Raw genomic sequence first — 18486 nt, 5'->3', positions numbered from 1 at the left:
AGTGTTTGACTTATAAAGTGTTTGTCAAGAGAAGCACATATGATTAAAATAATATTCTGAAATAATTGAGAACCCTTACATATATGATTATATATATATATATATATATATATATATATATATATATATATATATATACATAAATAGAAGAGTAGTAGAAGCCATGCAGTTGAAACATATTTACAAAGACCATTGCAGCCTCCTAATATTAGATAAATCCTGTTTTATCCACAGAAGCAATTTTCAAAGAGAGTGAGGGTAATGTCCCCTTGAAGGGTATGTTTAACTGACTTACCTAAGGGATCTATCAACCTCTTTGCACCCTCCCATTGCTCTGTACCAGAGTTAACATTGCACCTGGCTATTCTATCATGAACACACTGGAGAATCACAATGGCCAAGGTTCACTGTTACTAAGAGGATGATACTCTGTTCCTAAGGTGCACTGGGGAAGAAAAGATAGCTGAGGATCACTCATCCTCAGCAACAAAGATGTTCAAATCAGCATCCTAGAAAGGAGTAATTTACTACTGAACCCCATGTTCCCAGACTCCAGCCAGACTCCTAATTGTGCAGAAGCCCTCAGGCACACGCTGGTACTAAGCCTAGAATTCCCTGGCAAGTTCTTTGGATGTTCTAATACACAGAATTGGTCATAAAGATTCTGAAAATAAAATGTAACATGTGTCCAAGAAATAAATTAGGTAACAAGCATCCAGAACACTGATTCCTTCCCATGGGAAAAAAAAGAAATGACTCATATTTAAAGCAAATAATAACTTTAACCATTCATTTGGTTTTGTATAATATTAAATCATTTTTTATAATAAGCTGTGAACTGGGTTCTGTTTTGTTTCATTTTAGTAGCTAATTAGTATTTGACCATAATGATGTTTCTACTGTACTGAATGATTATGTAATTATCATGCCAGGAATCTATTCAAAAGCTAAATGTGTAGAGTATATAATGAGCATAATGCTGCACTAAGGAAATAATTTTTTAACATAATTGGAGATTCACAGCATGTTTTTCAAGTGCAGTACAGAACAAGTTTATCTTTTACACACAAACTTCTATGTATATTTTGAGTAGAGTATAGAAGCATGATTATATATGAATTACATTTCCTTTGGAAATAAGTACAGCATCATAAAACAATTAAATTTCACTGTCATTATTATGTTTGGTAACCAAACATTTGTCATACCACCAATATGTCCAAACATGAGCCTTTTAAAGCTCTTTAGTTGTGAATAAAACCAATGGTTTAAATATCTTTTTTAAAATATATTTTATTGATTTTTTTTTTTACAGAGAGGAAGAGAGAGGGATAGAGAATTAGAAACATCGATGAGAGAGAATCATCGATTAGCTGCCTCTTGCACACCCCTTACTGGGGATGTGCCAGCAACCAAGGTACATGCCCTTGACCGGAATGGAACCCGAGACCTTTCAGTCTGCAGGCTGATGCTCTATCCATTGAGCCAAACCGATTTCAGATGTTTTTAATATCGTATATCATGCTCATTTGCTGAAAATTAATGTTTGATCCACACTAACAAGAGTCATATCTATACCCTAAAAATGATAATTTTTTTTATTGTCGGTATTACAGTTGTCCCCATTTTCCCCTCCTTCCCCCCAAATTCTGCACCACCCCAGGCCTTCCCACCCAATTGTCTGTGTCCATGGTTTATACATATATAATCTTAGACTAAGTTCTCCTCCCATATACTGAGATGTTATTCTGTTCTATGCATCCATGCTTCAAAGTAATGAGAATAATTTCTATTTTACCTTGGAAGTAACTGTATAGGAGCTCAGAACTCTCCCCCCAAATCCTCCATTTGCATTATCTTCCTACTTCTCAACTGTCACCAATCACATCCAAACTCCTAGTTTTCATTATGACCCTAAGCCCCAATCACTTGCTGTTACCAGCCATTATCTCAATTCCCTATATCAAAGAACAACTCTCACCACATGAAGTCAAAGCACTCATGTGTTACCTGTCCATCGAATTAGAGGGCAGAAAATGATCTACTTTTGATTAGGAAAAAAGGAATGAAGAAAAATAGAAGGCCATCTGTATGGTCATGTCAAACTGGGAATCACTTTATGAAAGAAGTAGGAAGAATTCCACTGTTCACATTGTTCTATCCTTGAAGATTCTATCAAGATGCTCACATTCAGAATTCCCTCATTTGTAGAAATAATTCAGATAATATTAAGAAAGACAACTGTGGCCCTGGCTGGTGTTTTTCAGTTGGTTGAGCATAGCCCCATGTACCAAGGGGTCGCAGGTTCAATTCCTGGTCAGGGCACATGCCCTAGTGGGGGCATACGGGAGGCAGCAGATGGATGTTTCTCTCTCTCTCCCTCTCTCTCTAAAAACCAATAAAACATATTTAAAAAATAAAAATATTAATAACCTTTGTATAGTATTCTGAATATGGCTATATATTTGAAGTTATATGTTTACAAAAATTGCAATTTCTAAATATGAAGTTCTTTTAATACAGCCCACCTATTTTTCTAGGTTTAAAACATAATCCTTATCATATTAGACATTGGGGAATCAAAATATGAGAATAAAGGGGCCTCTTTGAGATATATTAGATTTTCAACAATCACACTTAGCTCTGTGACATATTCAAGCTCAAAACCCCAGCATGGCACTTAGAATTTGAGAGGCTTTGGACAAGTTATTTTATTTTTCCAAACCTAATATCCTCACTATCAGGAGACAAAATTGTAATTAGGGTTAAATAATAAAATGTTTGGAAAAATCACATAGCCCAGCCTGGCACTAAGTAGAATCTCAATAGCAATTAATTTCTCTCCTGTTCTTTAAAAAACCTCCTGGCACCCTCACCAGGGAACATGGTACATGAATCATACTGGATAGTGGAGTGAATGTTTTAATTAACCTAGAACACTGAATTGCCTTAAGTGTTTTTTGTTTGTTTTTGTAAAAGATATATAAATCTAAATAAAAGGCATTAACAAAACAGCACATGATAACACAGATATCTTTAAACAATAGGACTGAGGGTGAGAGGGTAGAAGCACAGGTCCATAGAATCTCACACAATGCCAATCAAATCCCATTGAGCCTTGGCCAAGTGGTTCAGTTGGTTGGAGCATTGTTCCATGCACCAACAGGGACAACAATTGATGTTTCTCTCTCATCTCTCTCTCTCTCTCTCTCTCAAAATAAATAAGCATATCCTTGGGTAAGGATTACAAAAAAAAAATTCCCATTGAAATACTTTTGTTGGGAGAAAGATGAGAAAAGGGATTATTAATGAGGTAAAAAAATATCTGTATATAAAAAAGCCTACGTGACCGGCCAACTGGCCAGTAGCTATGACATGCAATGACTACCACGAGGCAGATGCTTAACACAGGAGCTGTTGAGAAGCAACTTTGCAGAGTGCCCTCTCGCACTTCGGGACCTCTCAGAGGATGTTGGACTGCCAGTTTTGGCCTGATTCCTGCAGACTTACCCCCACCCCCCTCTCACTCCACATATGCCCTTTGAGGCCAGGCACTAACCCAGATATGGCCAGAAGGGACAATGGGAGGTTGGCTCCAGGGCGTGTCCAGCCCGTCTTGCCCAGTCCCGCTCGGGCCACCTTCTGATTATTTTCCTTTCAATGTGCAGGAATCCATGCACCAGGTCTCTAGTTCTATATATATCTATAACAGATGAGGCCAAGTAAATGACTAAATGGATACATTAAAACAATATGCCAAAATTGATTCCAGATGAATTTAAAAGTTTAAAAACAAAAAATATACAAAATTAGTAATTGGAATACAAAAGGTCTTTCTAATTATAATATAAAAAAATATAGCAAAGTAAAAAGTAATAAAAGCTTAAAACTTTTTCCATCTTAAACAATAAGATTAAAGAATAAAAAAAGAAAAGAAATTAAATTAAGGAAATTTGTAAAGTGCTCTTACAAATCAATAGAAATATAAACACTGGAGTAGAAAAAAAAGTGAGCATTTTTCTTTTACCAAATTAAAGTTGAAAGATATATTATACTTCCATTTTCAGGAGAGATGGAGCAGCTGATGACAAACAAGAATGCTTACTTCTACTGGCCAATTAGAAAAGCCAGATAAAATACAAGTAATCATCTGCTTGAAGGCAATACAGCAGCAATTTTCAACCAATGTGCTGCAAGAATTTTAAAACATGAAAAACTTGACTATTTAGTCAGGAGCACTGACCTCGTTTCCCTTAGATTGACAAATAAAAAAATGACAATAGTAACACAAAGATACCTGTCTGATAGGACTAAATCAAAATTATACCTATTTTGTCAGATTGGCAAAAATATATTTTTTGGTGTGCCACTGAGTTTTAGTAATTAGTTTACATGCACCATGAGATGAAAAAAGTTAAAAATCGCTATAATAGGTCATTACTGAGAGGAAGAAAGAACATCAGAGAAGTGAGCTGTCATGGTGGCCATTTCATCCTGGGGCGTGCCAGTTCTCAGCATGGGAGAGGCTGAGTTCCATGCAAAGCCAGTGTGAAGACTACATGAAGATCATTGTGAGGACAGAAAGACCCAAAAGAGCATTTGGTGGGGACTTAGGAGGTTTAAAGCACACATATGACTTTCTCATCAGAACATGTGCCATATACTGGGGGCTATTCAGAAGAGGGATTTTAAATCTAAACAGAAAGCTTCTGAGATCCCTTAATCTCAGAGACAGCTTATGTGATTTCAGGGAGTAGGGCCTTCATGATATACCAGACTATCAGATGAAAACATGATGGGCTAGGTAAACAAGAAGTTGAGTGAATTAGCCTCAATTTAGTCCAGTCCTTTCTGAGAAAAGAGGGAAAACATGAGCAAAGTAAATAAAAAGATAAAGAATTTTACCACAAAAATTAAATACTAAAATTAAAAATTAACTAGACAAAATTCCAAAAGGATGAATATTAAAAATTAACAATTCAGCAGGTATGTTTAATAACAGTAGAATTAGCAGACGAGAAGTTAAACTATTAAGAGGTATACTTCCTCTAGATTCTAAGTAAACAATCTGAACATAATGCGACTACTTTTTATATTTCTGGATGCAAAACACTATCTACAAAGAGTATATATGTATTTTTTAAATAAGAAAAATATAACAAAAATGTGCAACTTTTTAAAAGTAGGGTGGGTGTTGGAGATAACCTGGGGGAAAAGTAGAAAGATACTTTAGGTACAGTGCTTACAGGAACAAATGGCAGATTTTAGAAAAATTATGTTATGTATAGAACATACAGACTATCCAAAACCACTAGAATCTACATAGTGAAGTACACCTCTAAAATGCCAATATATGGAACCAGAAAGGATAAAAAGAGAAAAGAACAAGATGCCAATATATGGAACCAGAAAGGATAAAAAGAGAAAAGAATAAATCTCATGTAATAAAGATAGTTTAAATTACTGCAATGAACTTAGACCTTATTATATAGATTATGGGGAGTGGGGTTTAATATGACCATTTTTTTCATTTTTAATACATTTATCTAGTTGCCAGGTAGAGGATGAATTTAAGGAGTCAAGACTCAAAGTAGAAAAACCAAATAGATAGCTACAACAGCTCAGGTAAGTAAAATTAAGATCTAAATTAGAGAGTGGAAGAAATACAAAAAGAACAAATTTGACAAACAGGTATAGTATCTTATCAGTAGAATTTTTTATTCCTTGGAAAAGACTGGATAAGGTAAACTAGAAAAAAAAAGTCTTCTGTAAGTTCTGGTTTCCAGTTAGAGTGGGAAAGTGACGGTGGTGCCCTTACCAAGATTGAAGGGCAGTGAGAGGAGGTTTCAAGATGTATGTGATAAATCCATGTTGAGACTTCTTTAATTTGAGGTGCTCAAGGAACATCTATATAGATCTATCCTGATGTTTCTCAATTAATTACCCACTTACCCACTAGAAATATAAACGTTAGGTTTCCAGGTATGATAGCAGAATAATTATCCATCCAAGATGTTTACATACTAATTCCCAGAACCTATAAATGTTAACCTTAGCTGGCAAAAGGAACTTTTTATAAGAGGTGGTAGAAGGTAAATTGCTATACAACAAGTCTTCCTCTTGCAATAGCGCTGATATTTTGAAAAATAGTTTCTTATGTTCCAGTTATTGGATAAATTTGGTTGTTTGCCAGAGTTGAGTTTTCTACCCCAAAAGTTCCTTTCCTGGTTTTTTACCCAGATTAATGAATTATAAATGATTTATGTTTTAACTAGTAAGAAAATAAAATGTCACTTGGACATGACCCTGGGCACCAGCTACTTTAACCTCCTCTCTCCCAAGATATATAGCAAATGAAATCAAAGTTTCAAAAACATGAGGCTGGTTAGTGATGAGGTGGGACTAAAATGACCTCCCTGACTCTCAGTCCAGGGCTCACTTCACAGTATGTGCCTCTCCAGGCATCTGACAGTGATATCTGCCCAACACTCAATGATGTGGAAACGAAAGAATATAATCAATGTTATCAGGATTTATAGCTGCAAATGCAATTCAATACTATAAAGTGCTAATCCTCAAAAGTATAACTATACACTTCAAAACTTTTTCCTAATGGGAAAAGCATTTCCAAGGCACAAGAAACCAGAGTAGAATCAACATGTAATTTTATGATATTTATAAACAAAATAGGATTAAAAACTCTTAAGAATTTCCAGTACATAACAAAAAATAGCAAGTCAATAAAAAAGATAAATATTGCTTTCCAACTATTCTAAAACTTTTGATACTAAGGCAATAAAAGAAATAGACACACAAATTGTACATAATTTGGCTGACCCAAAGAGTCTTGCCACCAATTAAGTTGCTTTCAATTTCAGATAGCTTTGCCTAAAACAAAAATACCATCTGTTTTACCTAAAACATTAAAGATGTTTTATTTTCTTGTCAATTCAGAAATCACATCTGTAGCCATTTTCTGAAAAGACAGCAAAACACATTATATTTATGGGTGACTGCATAAGGAATGATGTTCAATCAAAATGTAATTTTCATCTACTGAAAGAAAATTTCATTTCTCCAATGATAAAACACTGTAACTTTGGAGGAACACACAGTGCATAAACAGGCTGATTTTCACAAATGAAAAGACCTTCAAAGTTAATGTAGTAAAATAAGGTTGTTTTGTTGGTAAAGACAGAACTACCAAATATTCACTTTGTCAACGACTGAAATATATCTTGTATAAGATTCTTAGGTGAAAAGAAGAGAAAACAACTTTTTATTGATGCTACATCTCTTCATGCTAGTGAAGCATCATATAAGAGACAAAAACAGAAAAACAACAAAACACAAAGTCACTTTCTACTTTGAAAACACTTGAAGACATAATATTGGTCCTGGGAAAGACATTCTACTCTACAATCCAATAAAATGATTGAAGAAGATACAAAACCCTAGAGAATACAAACATAATGTTACAAGAGATAAAGAACACATTTCGAAGAAAAAAAACACACAAGTTGTCAAATTACCTAAAATACTATGAGTATATATTAAATACCAGAAAAAAAAAAATCTTATACCCAGACATGTCTCAGTGTAAAAAATAACCCATTGCACACAGAATCTTTGAAGAGCAAGGAGGATTAAGTTTGCAAGAAACTAGAAAAAATAAACAACCAAGGAAATCTATAATTGTCAATTTATGCACCCCCCTCCCCATACAAACCACTTAAAAAAATTACTCTCAAGCCAGATATTTAATTTACTTTAACACAGTCATAGTATATTATGTAACTCCAACAATGGGGAAGAACCTTTGGCACTACAGCAATAATAGAACAGAATCATTCAAAATTTGCATTATCTGGCAGACACACATAAACTAATTCCAGCTCTTCACTAACACTATCTTATCTTCTTTCCAAAGTTTTTCTTAAATTCTACAAGTGACATATTTCTAGATATCTGAACTGGAAATTATTCATTCCTATACTAAGGTGGTAGTCCCCATGCTAACCCAACCTTGATATTACGAGGCATCAAAATACCTCACCATATTTTTCTTTCCCATCAAAATATCTCACCATATTTTTCTTTCCCATCTTCCTATAATCAGGACTTTCCTGATTATAGTCATTGATGGGATAATTGCAAGATGTTGTCATTAACAAGCAAGATCAGTTTAATTTCATTAGACAAACCACACAACTCAATTCAATATAATAATATGTGAACAATAAACTAGAACCTCATGGCTAGATAAGAAAGTTTGATTTGAAGTATAAACAGCAAACTGTCAATTGAAATATTTGGCCTTCCAGGAAATTTAGCAGGCACTCACCGAACATACAACTATTGTGTCACTACTTTTTAAGAAACCTTAAAACTATCATTTAAAATTCAATCTGTTCCATAACTTCCACAAATAAAATCTAACTTTAATAAAATCTAAAATAAATTTGCACCTAGGAACAAAATCATAGCATACTAATCACAAAGGGCCTAGGAAGAAAGAATTTTATGAAATTCACATAAAATTTATAAAAAAGAACAACCTGAAAGTACTAAGAAGACAAGCTCCACATTATTAATCACTTAAAAGTCAATGTGTGAGATTTACTAGTATAGTAGCCTACTTACATTCTCCTGAAACTTCTAAATGACATTAAAAATGTATAAGTAACTAATATACAATTATATTACTTAAAGTTGCTGATCATAAATATTAAACTGCCTTGTGCAAAAATTATTTAAAAAATATTATTTCAGGAGGCACAAGAATGGAATAAGTAATTTTATGAAAAGGCAAATTCTGATAATGACTCTTGAAGTAGAGTCAGAAAGCTAGGACACTTGATAGAGTTAAGGAAAGGACTCCTACAAAGAAAAAAGTCAACACTTAAAGATCTCCATGCTTAGGGAATGTGGTTCAGAAGGGTGAAGATTCAGCACTGCACAACTAGCAAGAATTTCTTTAGAGACATTTCCAACAGGCTGTTTAAAAGGATGGAAATCAGGACATAGAGGAAAAGTTAAAGCACTCAAGCATAAATGCTAATAATCTAACACCAGTCAGAAGAATCAAGATGGTATCTGCTATAATGCATCTTCATTAGGGATCTTGATAATCATTTAAATAAATTCATAATTCTTCCAAATCGTTACTCTACAGGTCTATTCTACAATATCCATCTTCAAAATCCAAGAAGTTTGAAAATAAAGATTTTACAAAAACATTTGGTGGCAAAAAAGAGCTGACATGAAACTACATTTAATTATTTATCCCACTGGATCTGACTATACAGGTATTTAAAAGTATTTGATGAGTGAGTCCTGCGTCAGATTCTGAATTATTATGTAATGTGTATATATGGCATTTTCCTAAAATTAAAAAAAAATTTTTGAATTAAATAATATATCTAACCCTGAATATTTCAGGTAAGGGTTAAGAACTTGTATTTTGAGGCGAATTATATAGCAGAATGTAAGTCACAGACCACTTACAGGAGACACTCTGCCTGTATGGGTTTTGAGCAAGAAAGAACCAAGAAATAAAAGGGGAACAAATCTATGAAAAAATCCCAGCACAGTGCTACACAAGTCAGGAACACAAATAGATCTGCCATTGAATGGCTGGCTGACAGAACCAAGGAATTAGTAAATGCTAACATGGTCTTAAATAGGGCACTAAGAAATAACAAACATTTAAGAATACTGTATTTTCTTAATATGTGAACATCCCAAATCCCAATAGCATATATATGCTCTTATTTTATGAGCTTTTATTTTATCTCTCTCCAATTCTTAATTTTGCAATACTCAATTATATTTTGGTTTTGAAATAAATAAAAAAACCTGTTTCTTTAATATTTTTCTACCTGATAGGAATGCTTGAGAATAAGGTTTTTAAAAATTTGTAACACACAGTGCTAATTTATTTAACACAAAAAGTGTATAGAACATAACTCCAGTTTCAGCTGAAACAGGCAGGGAAGAGAAGGCAATGATCAGAAAACATGGTAGATGTCCTGGGACATAGGGTATTACTCATTAATGAGCCTAAGAGTAGATGCTGGTAGTGGTCTACCCAAGAGCCATTCTTATATTCTCATTTACTGATAAAACCAATTTTACTCAGGATGACAATTCTAGCTTTAAAAAGAAAAGAAAAAAGGAACCCCCAATCCCCGCAAAAACAAAACAAAACACACAAACAAACAAATACAACAACAACAACAACCACAAAGAGACTCTGCATGCTTTGGGTAGTCATGTGACACAGTTCTGGCCAATGAAATCTAATTAGAATTCAATAAGCAGAGTTTCCCAGAAAATTGTATCCCTAATTTAATAAAAGTCAGCAAACTCTACTGGCATAACTTTCATCCATGCTATTTCTCCTTCCTGGTTGGAACACAGGAGTAATATGTGGAGAAGCAGGCATAATCTTGTCACAGGCAAAGGATGGCAGACCTGAAAGGTAAAGGGGCCAGGTCCTTCAATGACCCTGTGAAACAAATCATGAGTCTTAAACTACCTATCTTAAAACTTGTTCATAAGAAAAATTATGCTTTCTTATAAAGCCAATGAGATCTGTTATAGGTAGTCAAATGCAATACACACAAATGATATTGGGTAACATAGGGAGGCCGACAAGTACCAAAGACTTAATATTGATCTTAAAAGAAGGTAACATTAAATGCAAGACAATTCAGCTAAAGCAAAAATTTTCTCATAAAGATTCATCACTATAAACAAACTTTTCCTTAAAGGGCTGCTTATTTTTAAATGTGTTTTTCTTAACAGCCCATCAAATATTACATGTAACTTCTTTCTCATACTGTTCATCTAACCATCTCAATTAGCTATCAATTCAACAAACACCTCATATGTGCCAAACACTCTTTCCTTATTTTATTCAACTATCCACAGCTTCTTCAATTCAAACCAGTCCTCTGCATTTTCTCCACAGAAATTGAAAGCCATATTTCATTAAGACTTAAGCTAAAACCTCAGTATTTACCAATCCTACAATGCTGTTATTACAAAAAGAAATGCTAATTTGATATCTTTTATAAACTTAGAATTTTGTGAACACAGAATATTTGGCTAATCCACTGATGGTTATTGTTGTCCAAATTGTAAAGTATTTTAAAATATCTGTTCACATGATAAAGCTGAGAGAAATATCTTCCAGGGCACTGCCCAGTTTGAAAGCTCCTGGCCCATATTACTAGACCACTTTCCTGAAAGACTGCTCCATGTGTGATGGTAGAATGCTTAACAAGATGCAGGTCATGACTTCACTGGGTTAATAGGACATCTATTCAAAGGAACATTATACATGTAGGAAGTGGGAAAACTTAAGTCCTGTGGTAGCTTATAAAAGTGACACCTAGCCCTGACTCAAAGATATTAGGGGAAGGTTCCACAGAATGTAACATCTAAGCTGAGTCCTAAAAAATAACCAGGAATCAATCAGACAAATTGGGGGGATGTGGGGGAGATGGTGGTAGTTTTTTGTTTTGTTTTGTTTTGTTTTTCCCCAAGCAGCAGAAGTCTAGAAGAGAGAACTTGGTATGTCATGGAATTGATAGGTGAGGTGTGAAGCACAGTACAGGCTGGGGTGGTATGAAAGGTGCTGCTAGAGAAACCAAAATGCAGACACATAAGCCAAGTTAGCATCTAGGAATTTACTCACAGGCCAAGGGATAATAAATGGGTTTTGAGCTAAGGAGTTATTTATTTTGTTGAGTGCCTACCAACTGCTAAATTCCAAAGTATTAAATTCATATAAATAAACATTATTTAATTTTCTCAACAAATGAATGAGGGAGAGACATCTGTGACAAGGTTGTGGCCATCACAGAAGTAGAGTAGTGGCATTGAAGGTCAAAAATAAAACTGAGATACAAGTCAATGTAAGAAATAGAATGAAAGACCTGGAGTTTGTTTGGATACAAGTTGAAAAAAAGTGATGAAAACTATCAGGGTAAATTCTATAATTCATTATCTAAATGAATACACTTTTGAGAGTGAGTGGGGACACTGGTGACAAACTGGAACATATGATCACTATAAAATCAAGGTCCAGGTTTCTGGCCTGATAAGCCTGCTGACAATGGTAAAGTTTAAGAGCTTGGGACCACAGAATAGGTTTGAGTGGAGAGGAGGAGTTCAGTTGGAAACACACTGAGGAGGTCATCTAAATGGAGCTATGCAACTGGCCAATGGGTATGTGGGTCTGGAACTCTGGATACTTTCCTCACAAATACTTATTGAGGGAATCAATAGTACCTTGAAAATAAATAAAGGCAACCAAGTAGGAAATAACACTCTCACCAGGAGCATTTATCTTTTAAATCTTACTTAGGCAAAACAATTATTTATTTAAGATATATAAGCTCCTGCCTCTCTACCTCTTTCAAATGATATTACCTGAAGCTATAGATCTACATTACTATGAGTAAACTACCTTTACATTATAAAAGTTCTGCCCTAACTAGATTGGCATTTCTCCTTTCAGTTTGGTGTTACAACAATTATTTGGATTTTGCAATATCTATTTCTAAAGTCTTCTCAATTTTGGTCCATATACCTGTGAGCTGAGGTTAGACTTTATCAAGACAATTTTTAAAAAGAAGGGTGAATTCTGTGTGTTTTATAAGGAATTACATGTTTTCAAATGTCTTTTTGATGCCTTCACATATGAAACATAACTAAGTATAAAATGATTTCAATACTTCATATTGTTCTCATCACAGAGAAGAAACATAAGGCAGTCTAGCTTTTGTTCCATATTATATGATATTTGTTTTAACGCCTGGATATTTGACAATATATCTTTTTCTTTTTAATTGAATTGAGTTACCAAGATGTGCTATGGATGACTCTCTTTTCATTTATACTACCCAGAAATAAGCTCTTTTAATCTATTAAGAGAGATCTTTTCAGCTCAGAAACTTTTTATCAATTATATCTTTGATCATTGCCTCTGCTCCATTTTTTTCCCTAAAGAAAAATCTATAATTCTTTTAACAAACTTATGTTCCCAAGAACAATAAGAAGGGGTTTCGGGGATGAATGAAAAAGGTGAAAGAGATTAAAAAGTACACGTTGAAAGTTATAAAAATAATCACAAGGATGTAAAGTACAGTGTAGGGATTACTGTCAATAATATTGTAATAACTTTGTATGGTGTCAGATGGGTACTAGACATTGAGTTGATCACTTCGGAAGGAATTTTAGGGATAAAATAGGGAAGTTTAGGGAGTCTTAGGAATAAAGAGGGCCCATGAGAGAGGAAAGCATAGGTGAGAACTTGGAGCCACCAGAAGACACACATTCACAGAGAATAGAAAGATGCCACAGGGAAAAGGAAAACAATTTCACAGAGTATAAAGAAAAATCAGAGTACGGGGAAAAAGAAAACATACTTTCACAGAGGATAGAGAAATGTCAACAGATGCTGGAAAGAGGAAAACATATGTTCTCAGGAGATAAAGGGATGTTGCAAGATAATGGGGAGAAAAAGAGGGAGGCAACATAGGTTTTGGACTTTGAAGATGATACTCTGCAAAAGAGTGACCAATTAGAAAAGCACAAAGTCATAAAATAGGGAAGGGTCCAATTAGAAGAGAGCATTAAGTTGCAAATCAAAAAGACAATGTGGTACCATCTCACACCTGTCAGAATGGCTATCATCAACAAATCAACAAATGACAAGTGTTGGAGGGGATGCAGAGAAAAAGGAACCCTCATGCACTGCTGGTGGGAATGCAGTGGAGAACAGTATGGAGTTTCCTCAAAAAACTAAAAATGGAACTCCCATTTGACCCAATGATCCCACTTTTAGAAATATATCCAAAGAAACTAGAAACACCAATTAGAAAGGATATATGCACCCCTATGTTCATAGCAGCACAATTTACAATAGCTAAGATTTGGAAACAGCCTAAGTGCCCATCAGCAGATGAGTGGATTAAAAAACTGTGGTATATCTACACAATGGAATACTAAGTTGCAGTAAAAAAGGAGTTCTTACCATTTGCAACAACATAGATGGAACTGGAGAGCATTATGCTAAGTGAAATAAGCCAGGCAGAGAAAGATAAATATCACATGGTCTCCCTCATTTATGGAATATAATGAACAACATAAACTGATGAGCAAAAACAGATCCAGAGACAGAGAAACATCGATTAGACCATCAAACCTCAGAGGGAAGGTAGGGGAGGGTGGGGGTAAGAGGAAGAGAGCAACCAAAGAACTTGTATGCATGCATATAAGCCTAACCAATGGCTACAGACAACAGGGGGGTGAGGGCATGAGTGGGGGAAGATGGGGGAGTAATGTGGTAATAAGGACACATATGTAACACCTTAATCAATAAAGAAATTAAGAGAGAGAGAGAGAACTATAGCCTTTATAAACCTTAGAAAAAGGGGGCTTAGTGGGTCACCCTCTTGGGAATCCCTCCCTACATGGGAGTCTGTATTTGCTTCCAATAAATTTCCACCCTTTTACTAACAAGTCCTTTTATAAAAGTCCACAAATTTTATTCTTCAAGTTTTGTGAGGCAAGAACTGGCAAGGGGGAGATCCACTCTCCACACCCCATGTTTAAACTTCATTAAATACCACTATGTTGTATACCTCAAACTAATATAATATTATATGTCAACTGCAATTGAAAATTTTTAAAATATCTGTAGGGTTTTTTTTTTTGTTGAAATCCTGTCGTTTATAGCTATGTATCTATAATTGTCTTTCTCATTACCATTCATCTTCCTTTTCTCTGCATTCTTAAAAAGTATCTCAAGGGTTTTAATTTTTTAAATTCATGTCAGTGATACACCCTTTCACAATGTCTGCTTTACTCTTCAGAATCACTAATGTTGTTGTTCTAGCCTCCCAATGATCTTTTCTACAGCACTCCTTCCATTTCCATATCTTGTCCTTGCATTTCAGCCTTTTGCTTCCTGTTTCATATTTTGCTTAGAGATCATGACTCAACCATTTTGAGAATTTCAAAGAGGTTTCATTAAAAATTTTTTTCTGGTCTCTGTAATAAATCATTTTTATGGGGTAAGTTGTTCTTCTGAGTCTTCACACTATTCCCATTTTTGTCATTTTGTAGAACTTTGTCATAGGTTTCTGATGGTAACTTTTCCATTTATTTACTCTCATAGAAGTAACATCCACACCATGAATGTTAAGGTTACCCTTGATCTTCATGTTGATATTGGCTCAGGTCTCTCTTGTCTTGAGTTAGTTAATTTGACAAATATTTATTATGGCAGATATTTGCCAGGGAATTCAAAAGCAAACAATTTCCTTGACCTCACAGAGCCAATTTTTAGTAAGGGTAATGGACAACAAAAAAATAAATAAAATAACCAGATTGTTAATAATGCCTGAACGATGTAAAGATGATGCAGAAATAGAGAAAAGTGTGAGTAAATAATACATTCAATGCCTGACTGCAAGTTACCAAAAGGCTATGCTCTTAAGGTGGCTGTGCTGTGATAATCAGTCTTCTATTCAGCCCTGGTGCCCTACACATATGAGGGGCTTTTTTCTTTAACAAAGAATAGTATGGTATTCTCCTGGCCCATGCTACTGTCAATAATAATGTCCTTGAATGGCCGAAGCCGGTTTGGCTCAGTGGTAGAGTGTCGGTCTGTGGACTGAAAGGTCCCAGGTTCGATTCCAGGCAAGGGCATGTACATTGGTTGCGGGCACATCCCTGGTAGGGGGTGTGCAAGAAGCAGCTGGTCAATGTTTCTCTCTCATCGACGTTTCTAGCTCTCTATCTCTCTCCCTTACTCTCTGTAAAAAATCAATAAAATATATTAAAATAAGTAAATAAATAAAATTTAAAAAAAAATAATGTCCTTGAATGGACACTTCCTAAGATCAATTGTAAATTTTCTATAATACTTTGATTCCATTTATTTTTAATAATTTTAATAAAGTATACCTAGTTAAAATCATGAATTACTCTTTATAGTTATTCCTTTATCCTATAATTTGTAAGAGGTGATATTAAATTTCTCATTTTAAATAGTAAAAAGTTACATTACAAAAATACACTGTGTATCTGGGTATACTGGGTACTGACTGATGAATATGTGGTAATTAAAAACATATGACTTTTTTGAATAATTTCCAAGAAAAACATAAAGCATTTCTTTGTAAATCAGAGGCAGCCACCTATTAAATAAACCATTATTAGGTCAACTAATTAAGTTTCTTTCTTCATTTAAAATAAATAGGGATTCATCAAAATAAAGTAAGTAAACAAAAAGTTAATTAAGAAAGAACATACTGGGAAAATAATCAATGTTACAAAAATAAGCTATGTATTTTATCACAGCTATATATTTACCATCTCATGCCAAATATGTGTTAACTATTAGCAATGAACATGACAGTCATGAGAGAAAACCTATTCTTCAGAAAATATTTTAAAATTAATAAAACGATTAAACAAAATACTACCTGCCGAATAGAAAACAGAATCATAAAAACCAAGAGTCAAACCAGAAAAGTAGTAAAAGTATATGAGAAATGCATTTTACCGTGGCTCAGCACTCAGCTTTATTACATCTTTTTGTGGCAGGGAACCTTGTGATTTTTGTTTCAAATCCTATAAAAATGAAAAAAAAATTATTTTACTTTTAAAACAGGGTTTGAAATTATCTATGCACTATTACCTTGCAAAAATCTTTAAAAAGGCAAAATAAGAAGAAATCCTCTTTGCAGCTACATAATGCCCAACAAAGTTCAAAATAAATAAGTCTTGTGTGTACTGTGTATGTGAATGTATTTAGACATCTAGTACAGTGTATATTACTGGGGACTATAGTCCATATAACTCCAATTAGGAACAAAATAAATCTAGTTCTAAAGATAATTTTGCACAAAGTTTTACTACTTTACTTTTGTATCATTATGTGTCACATTAAAAAAATGTATGTCCGTTTATTGAAATTTTTAACGTTAGTATGAAAATGCATAATCATGATCTGATTATAAGCATCACTATATGAAAATAACTGATCCCACAAGTGTAAATTTAAATTACATATAAAATGTGAAAGTCTATCATTGACAAGATTCTAATGGCACATAAATTATAATTTTTAAATATCTGAGTGCCCAAGTGAAAGTATAAAGAGGGCTATCATCAAACATTTCTTCAACTGTTCTTTCTTTCAATGTATGCCGTTTTATTAGCTCCTCTGATCCTAATAACAACACTAGACAAGGTAGATATTATCACCCCACTTTACGTTAAATAAATGAGGGCTCAAAGATGTTATAACTTTTTCAAGGCCCATGCAGTCAGGTACAGAGGTTGAGGCTAACAGCTAGTCTCCTAAATCCTCAATCACTGCTCTACTGTTACACATCCCAGTACTGACGATAGCTCTCAAGGACTCATCTTGAAACCAGAAGACAAGTTAGGAGTACTCAAATTGAAGTTTACCAAGAACAAATTAAGGATTTACAGAAGATCAAATATCAAGGGGATTCTAATTAATGCCCAGCAAAATAGCTATTTATAATGTCTAGTTACCTTACAGTATCATCTTAATAGTGTTTTAAAAGAGTGTATGTTTCACATTCCTTGAAACAAGTTATTTTATTTTTCACACTTAAATTTACTCAGAACAAAATACATACCATAAATGAAACACAGGCACACTTATAGGAAAGAACACACAAGTAATTTATATAAAGTAATGCAAATTATTTCACATAATGTACAAAAATAATTATTTTTCAATGTCATTTCACTAAGCTTCTCACTCCCTTTTTCCAATCAAAGAACAAAAAAAATCACATTTTTATAATGGATAGAAGAGATATCAACTAACCATGTCTAGGAGGGTATCAAAAGAGTATGATTCATATGAGTGTTTGTCCTTCAAAAGAAGTAGTAGTGTGGAAGATCCAATTATCTTCTTCAAATTCATTAATGAATGAAAGAGTCTGTGAATCAAAAATTTTGTAAGTTTGAGAAATAACTTAAAAATCAGTATACAATATTTTCAATTTCTTTCATATTGGTTGAAGCACATAGAAAAAAAGCAATCTTCTAATGAAATGAGTACTGAAGACTAGCACAATTTGCCAAATACTTTCTCAGGATGTCAATAGCTTTGTTTAAAACAAAAGAAAACTAAACAGTAAATGAGTTTGGAAAACACTGGATACAACAAAATTTTAAATATTTCAACATTTAAAATCAATGTGGGATTTCTCACAGCCTCTAACTTCCTAACATGCCCTTATCCTATTATTATAGAACAGTTCATGCAATATCACTTAGAAGTCACAATTTTCTAATCTGTTATCATTGCTGCTATTTCAAAGAGATGTCATCTTGTTTGTAATATCAAGTTTGATGTATATGTTAAAACCTTCACACTTAGCCCTTTGCTCATTTTCTTCTCCTACCTCCTGTAATCACAAC

The 18486-nt window shown here is 33.9% G+C and overlaps 1 protein-coding gene across 1 annotated transcript in view; it reads right to left on the bottom strand.

Moving 5' to 3' along the window:
- The window catches only part of MAN2A1 (mannosidase alpha class 2A member 1), a 140500-nt gene that overhangs the window by 47517 nt on the left and 74497 nt on the right, over positions 1 to 18486 (bottom strand). Inside the window, exons 11-12 of the mRNA XM_084882803.1 lie at positions 17888 to 18002; positions 16586 to 16653 (exon numbers count right to left, since the gene is read on the bottom strand). Coding sequence (XP_084738929.1) covers positions 16586 to 16653; positions 17888 to 18002 — 183 coding nt within the window. The remainder of the gene's footprint in view (positions 1 to 16585; positions 16654 to 17887; positions 18003 to 18486) is intronic.

Source organism: Pipistrellus hanaki (assembly GCF_964339955.1).
Source record: "Pipistrellus hanaki genome assembly, chromosome: 4".
Classification (NCBI taxonomy): domain Eukaryota; kingdom Metazoa; phylum Chordata; class Mammalia; order Chiroptera; family Vespertilionidae; genus Pipistrellus; species Pipistrellus hanaki.
The sequence above is the reverse complement of the archived record's forward strand: the minus strand, read 5'-3'. Positions and strand labels throughout refer to the sequence as shown.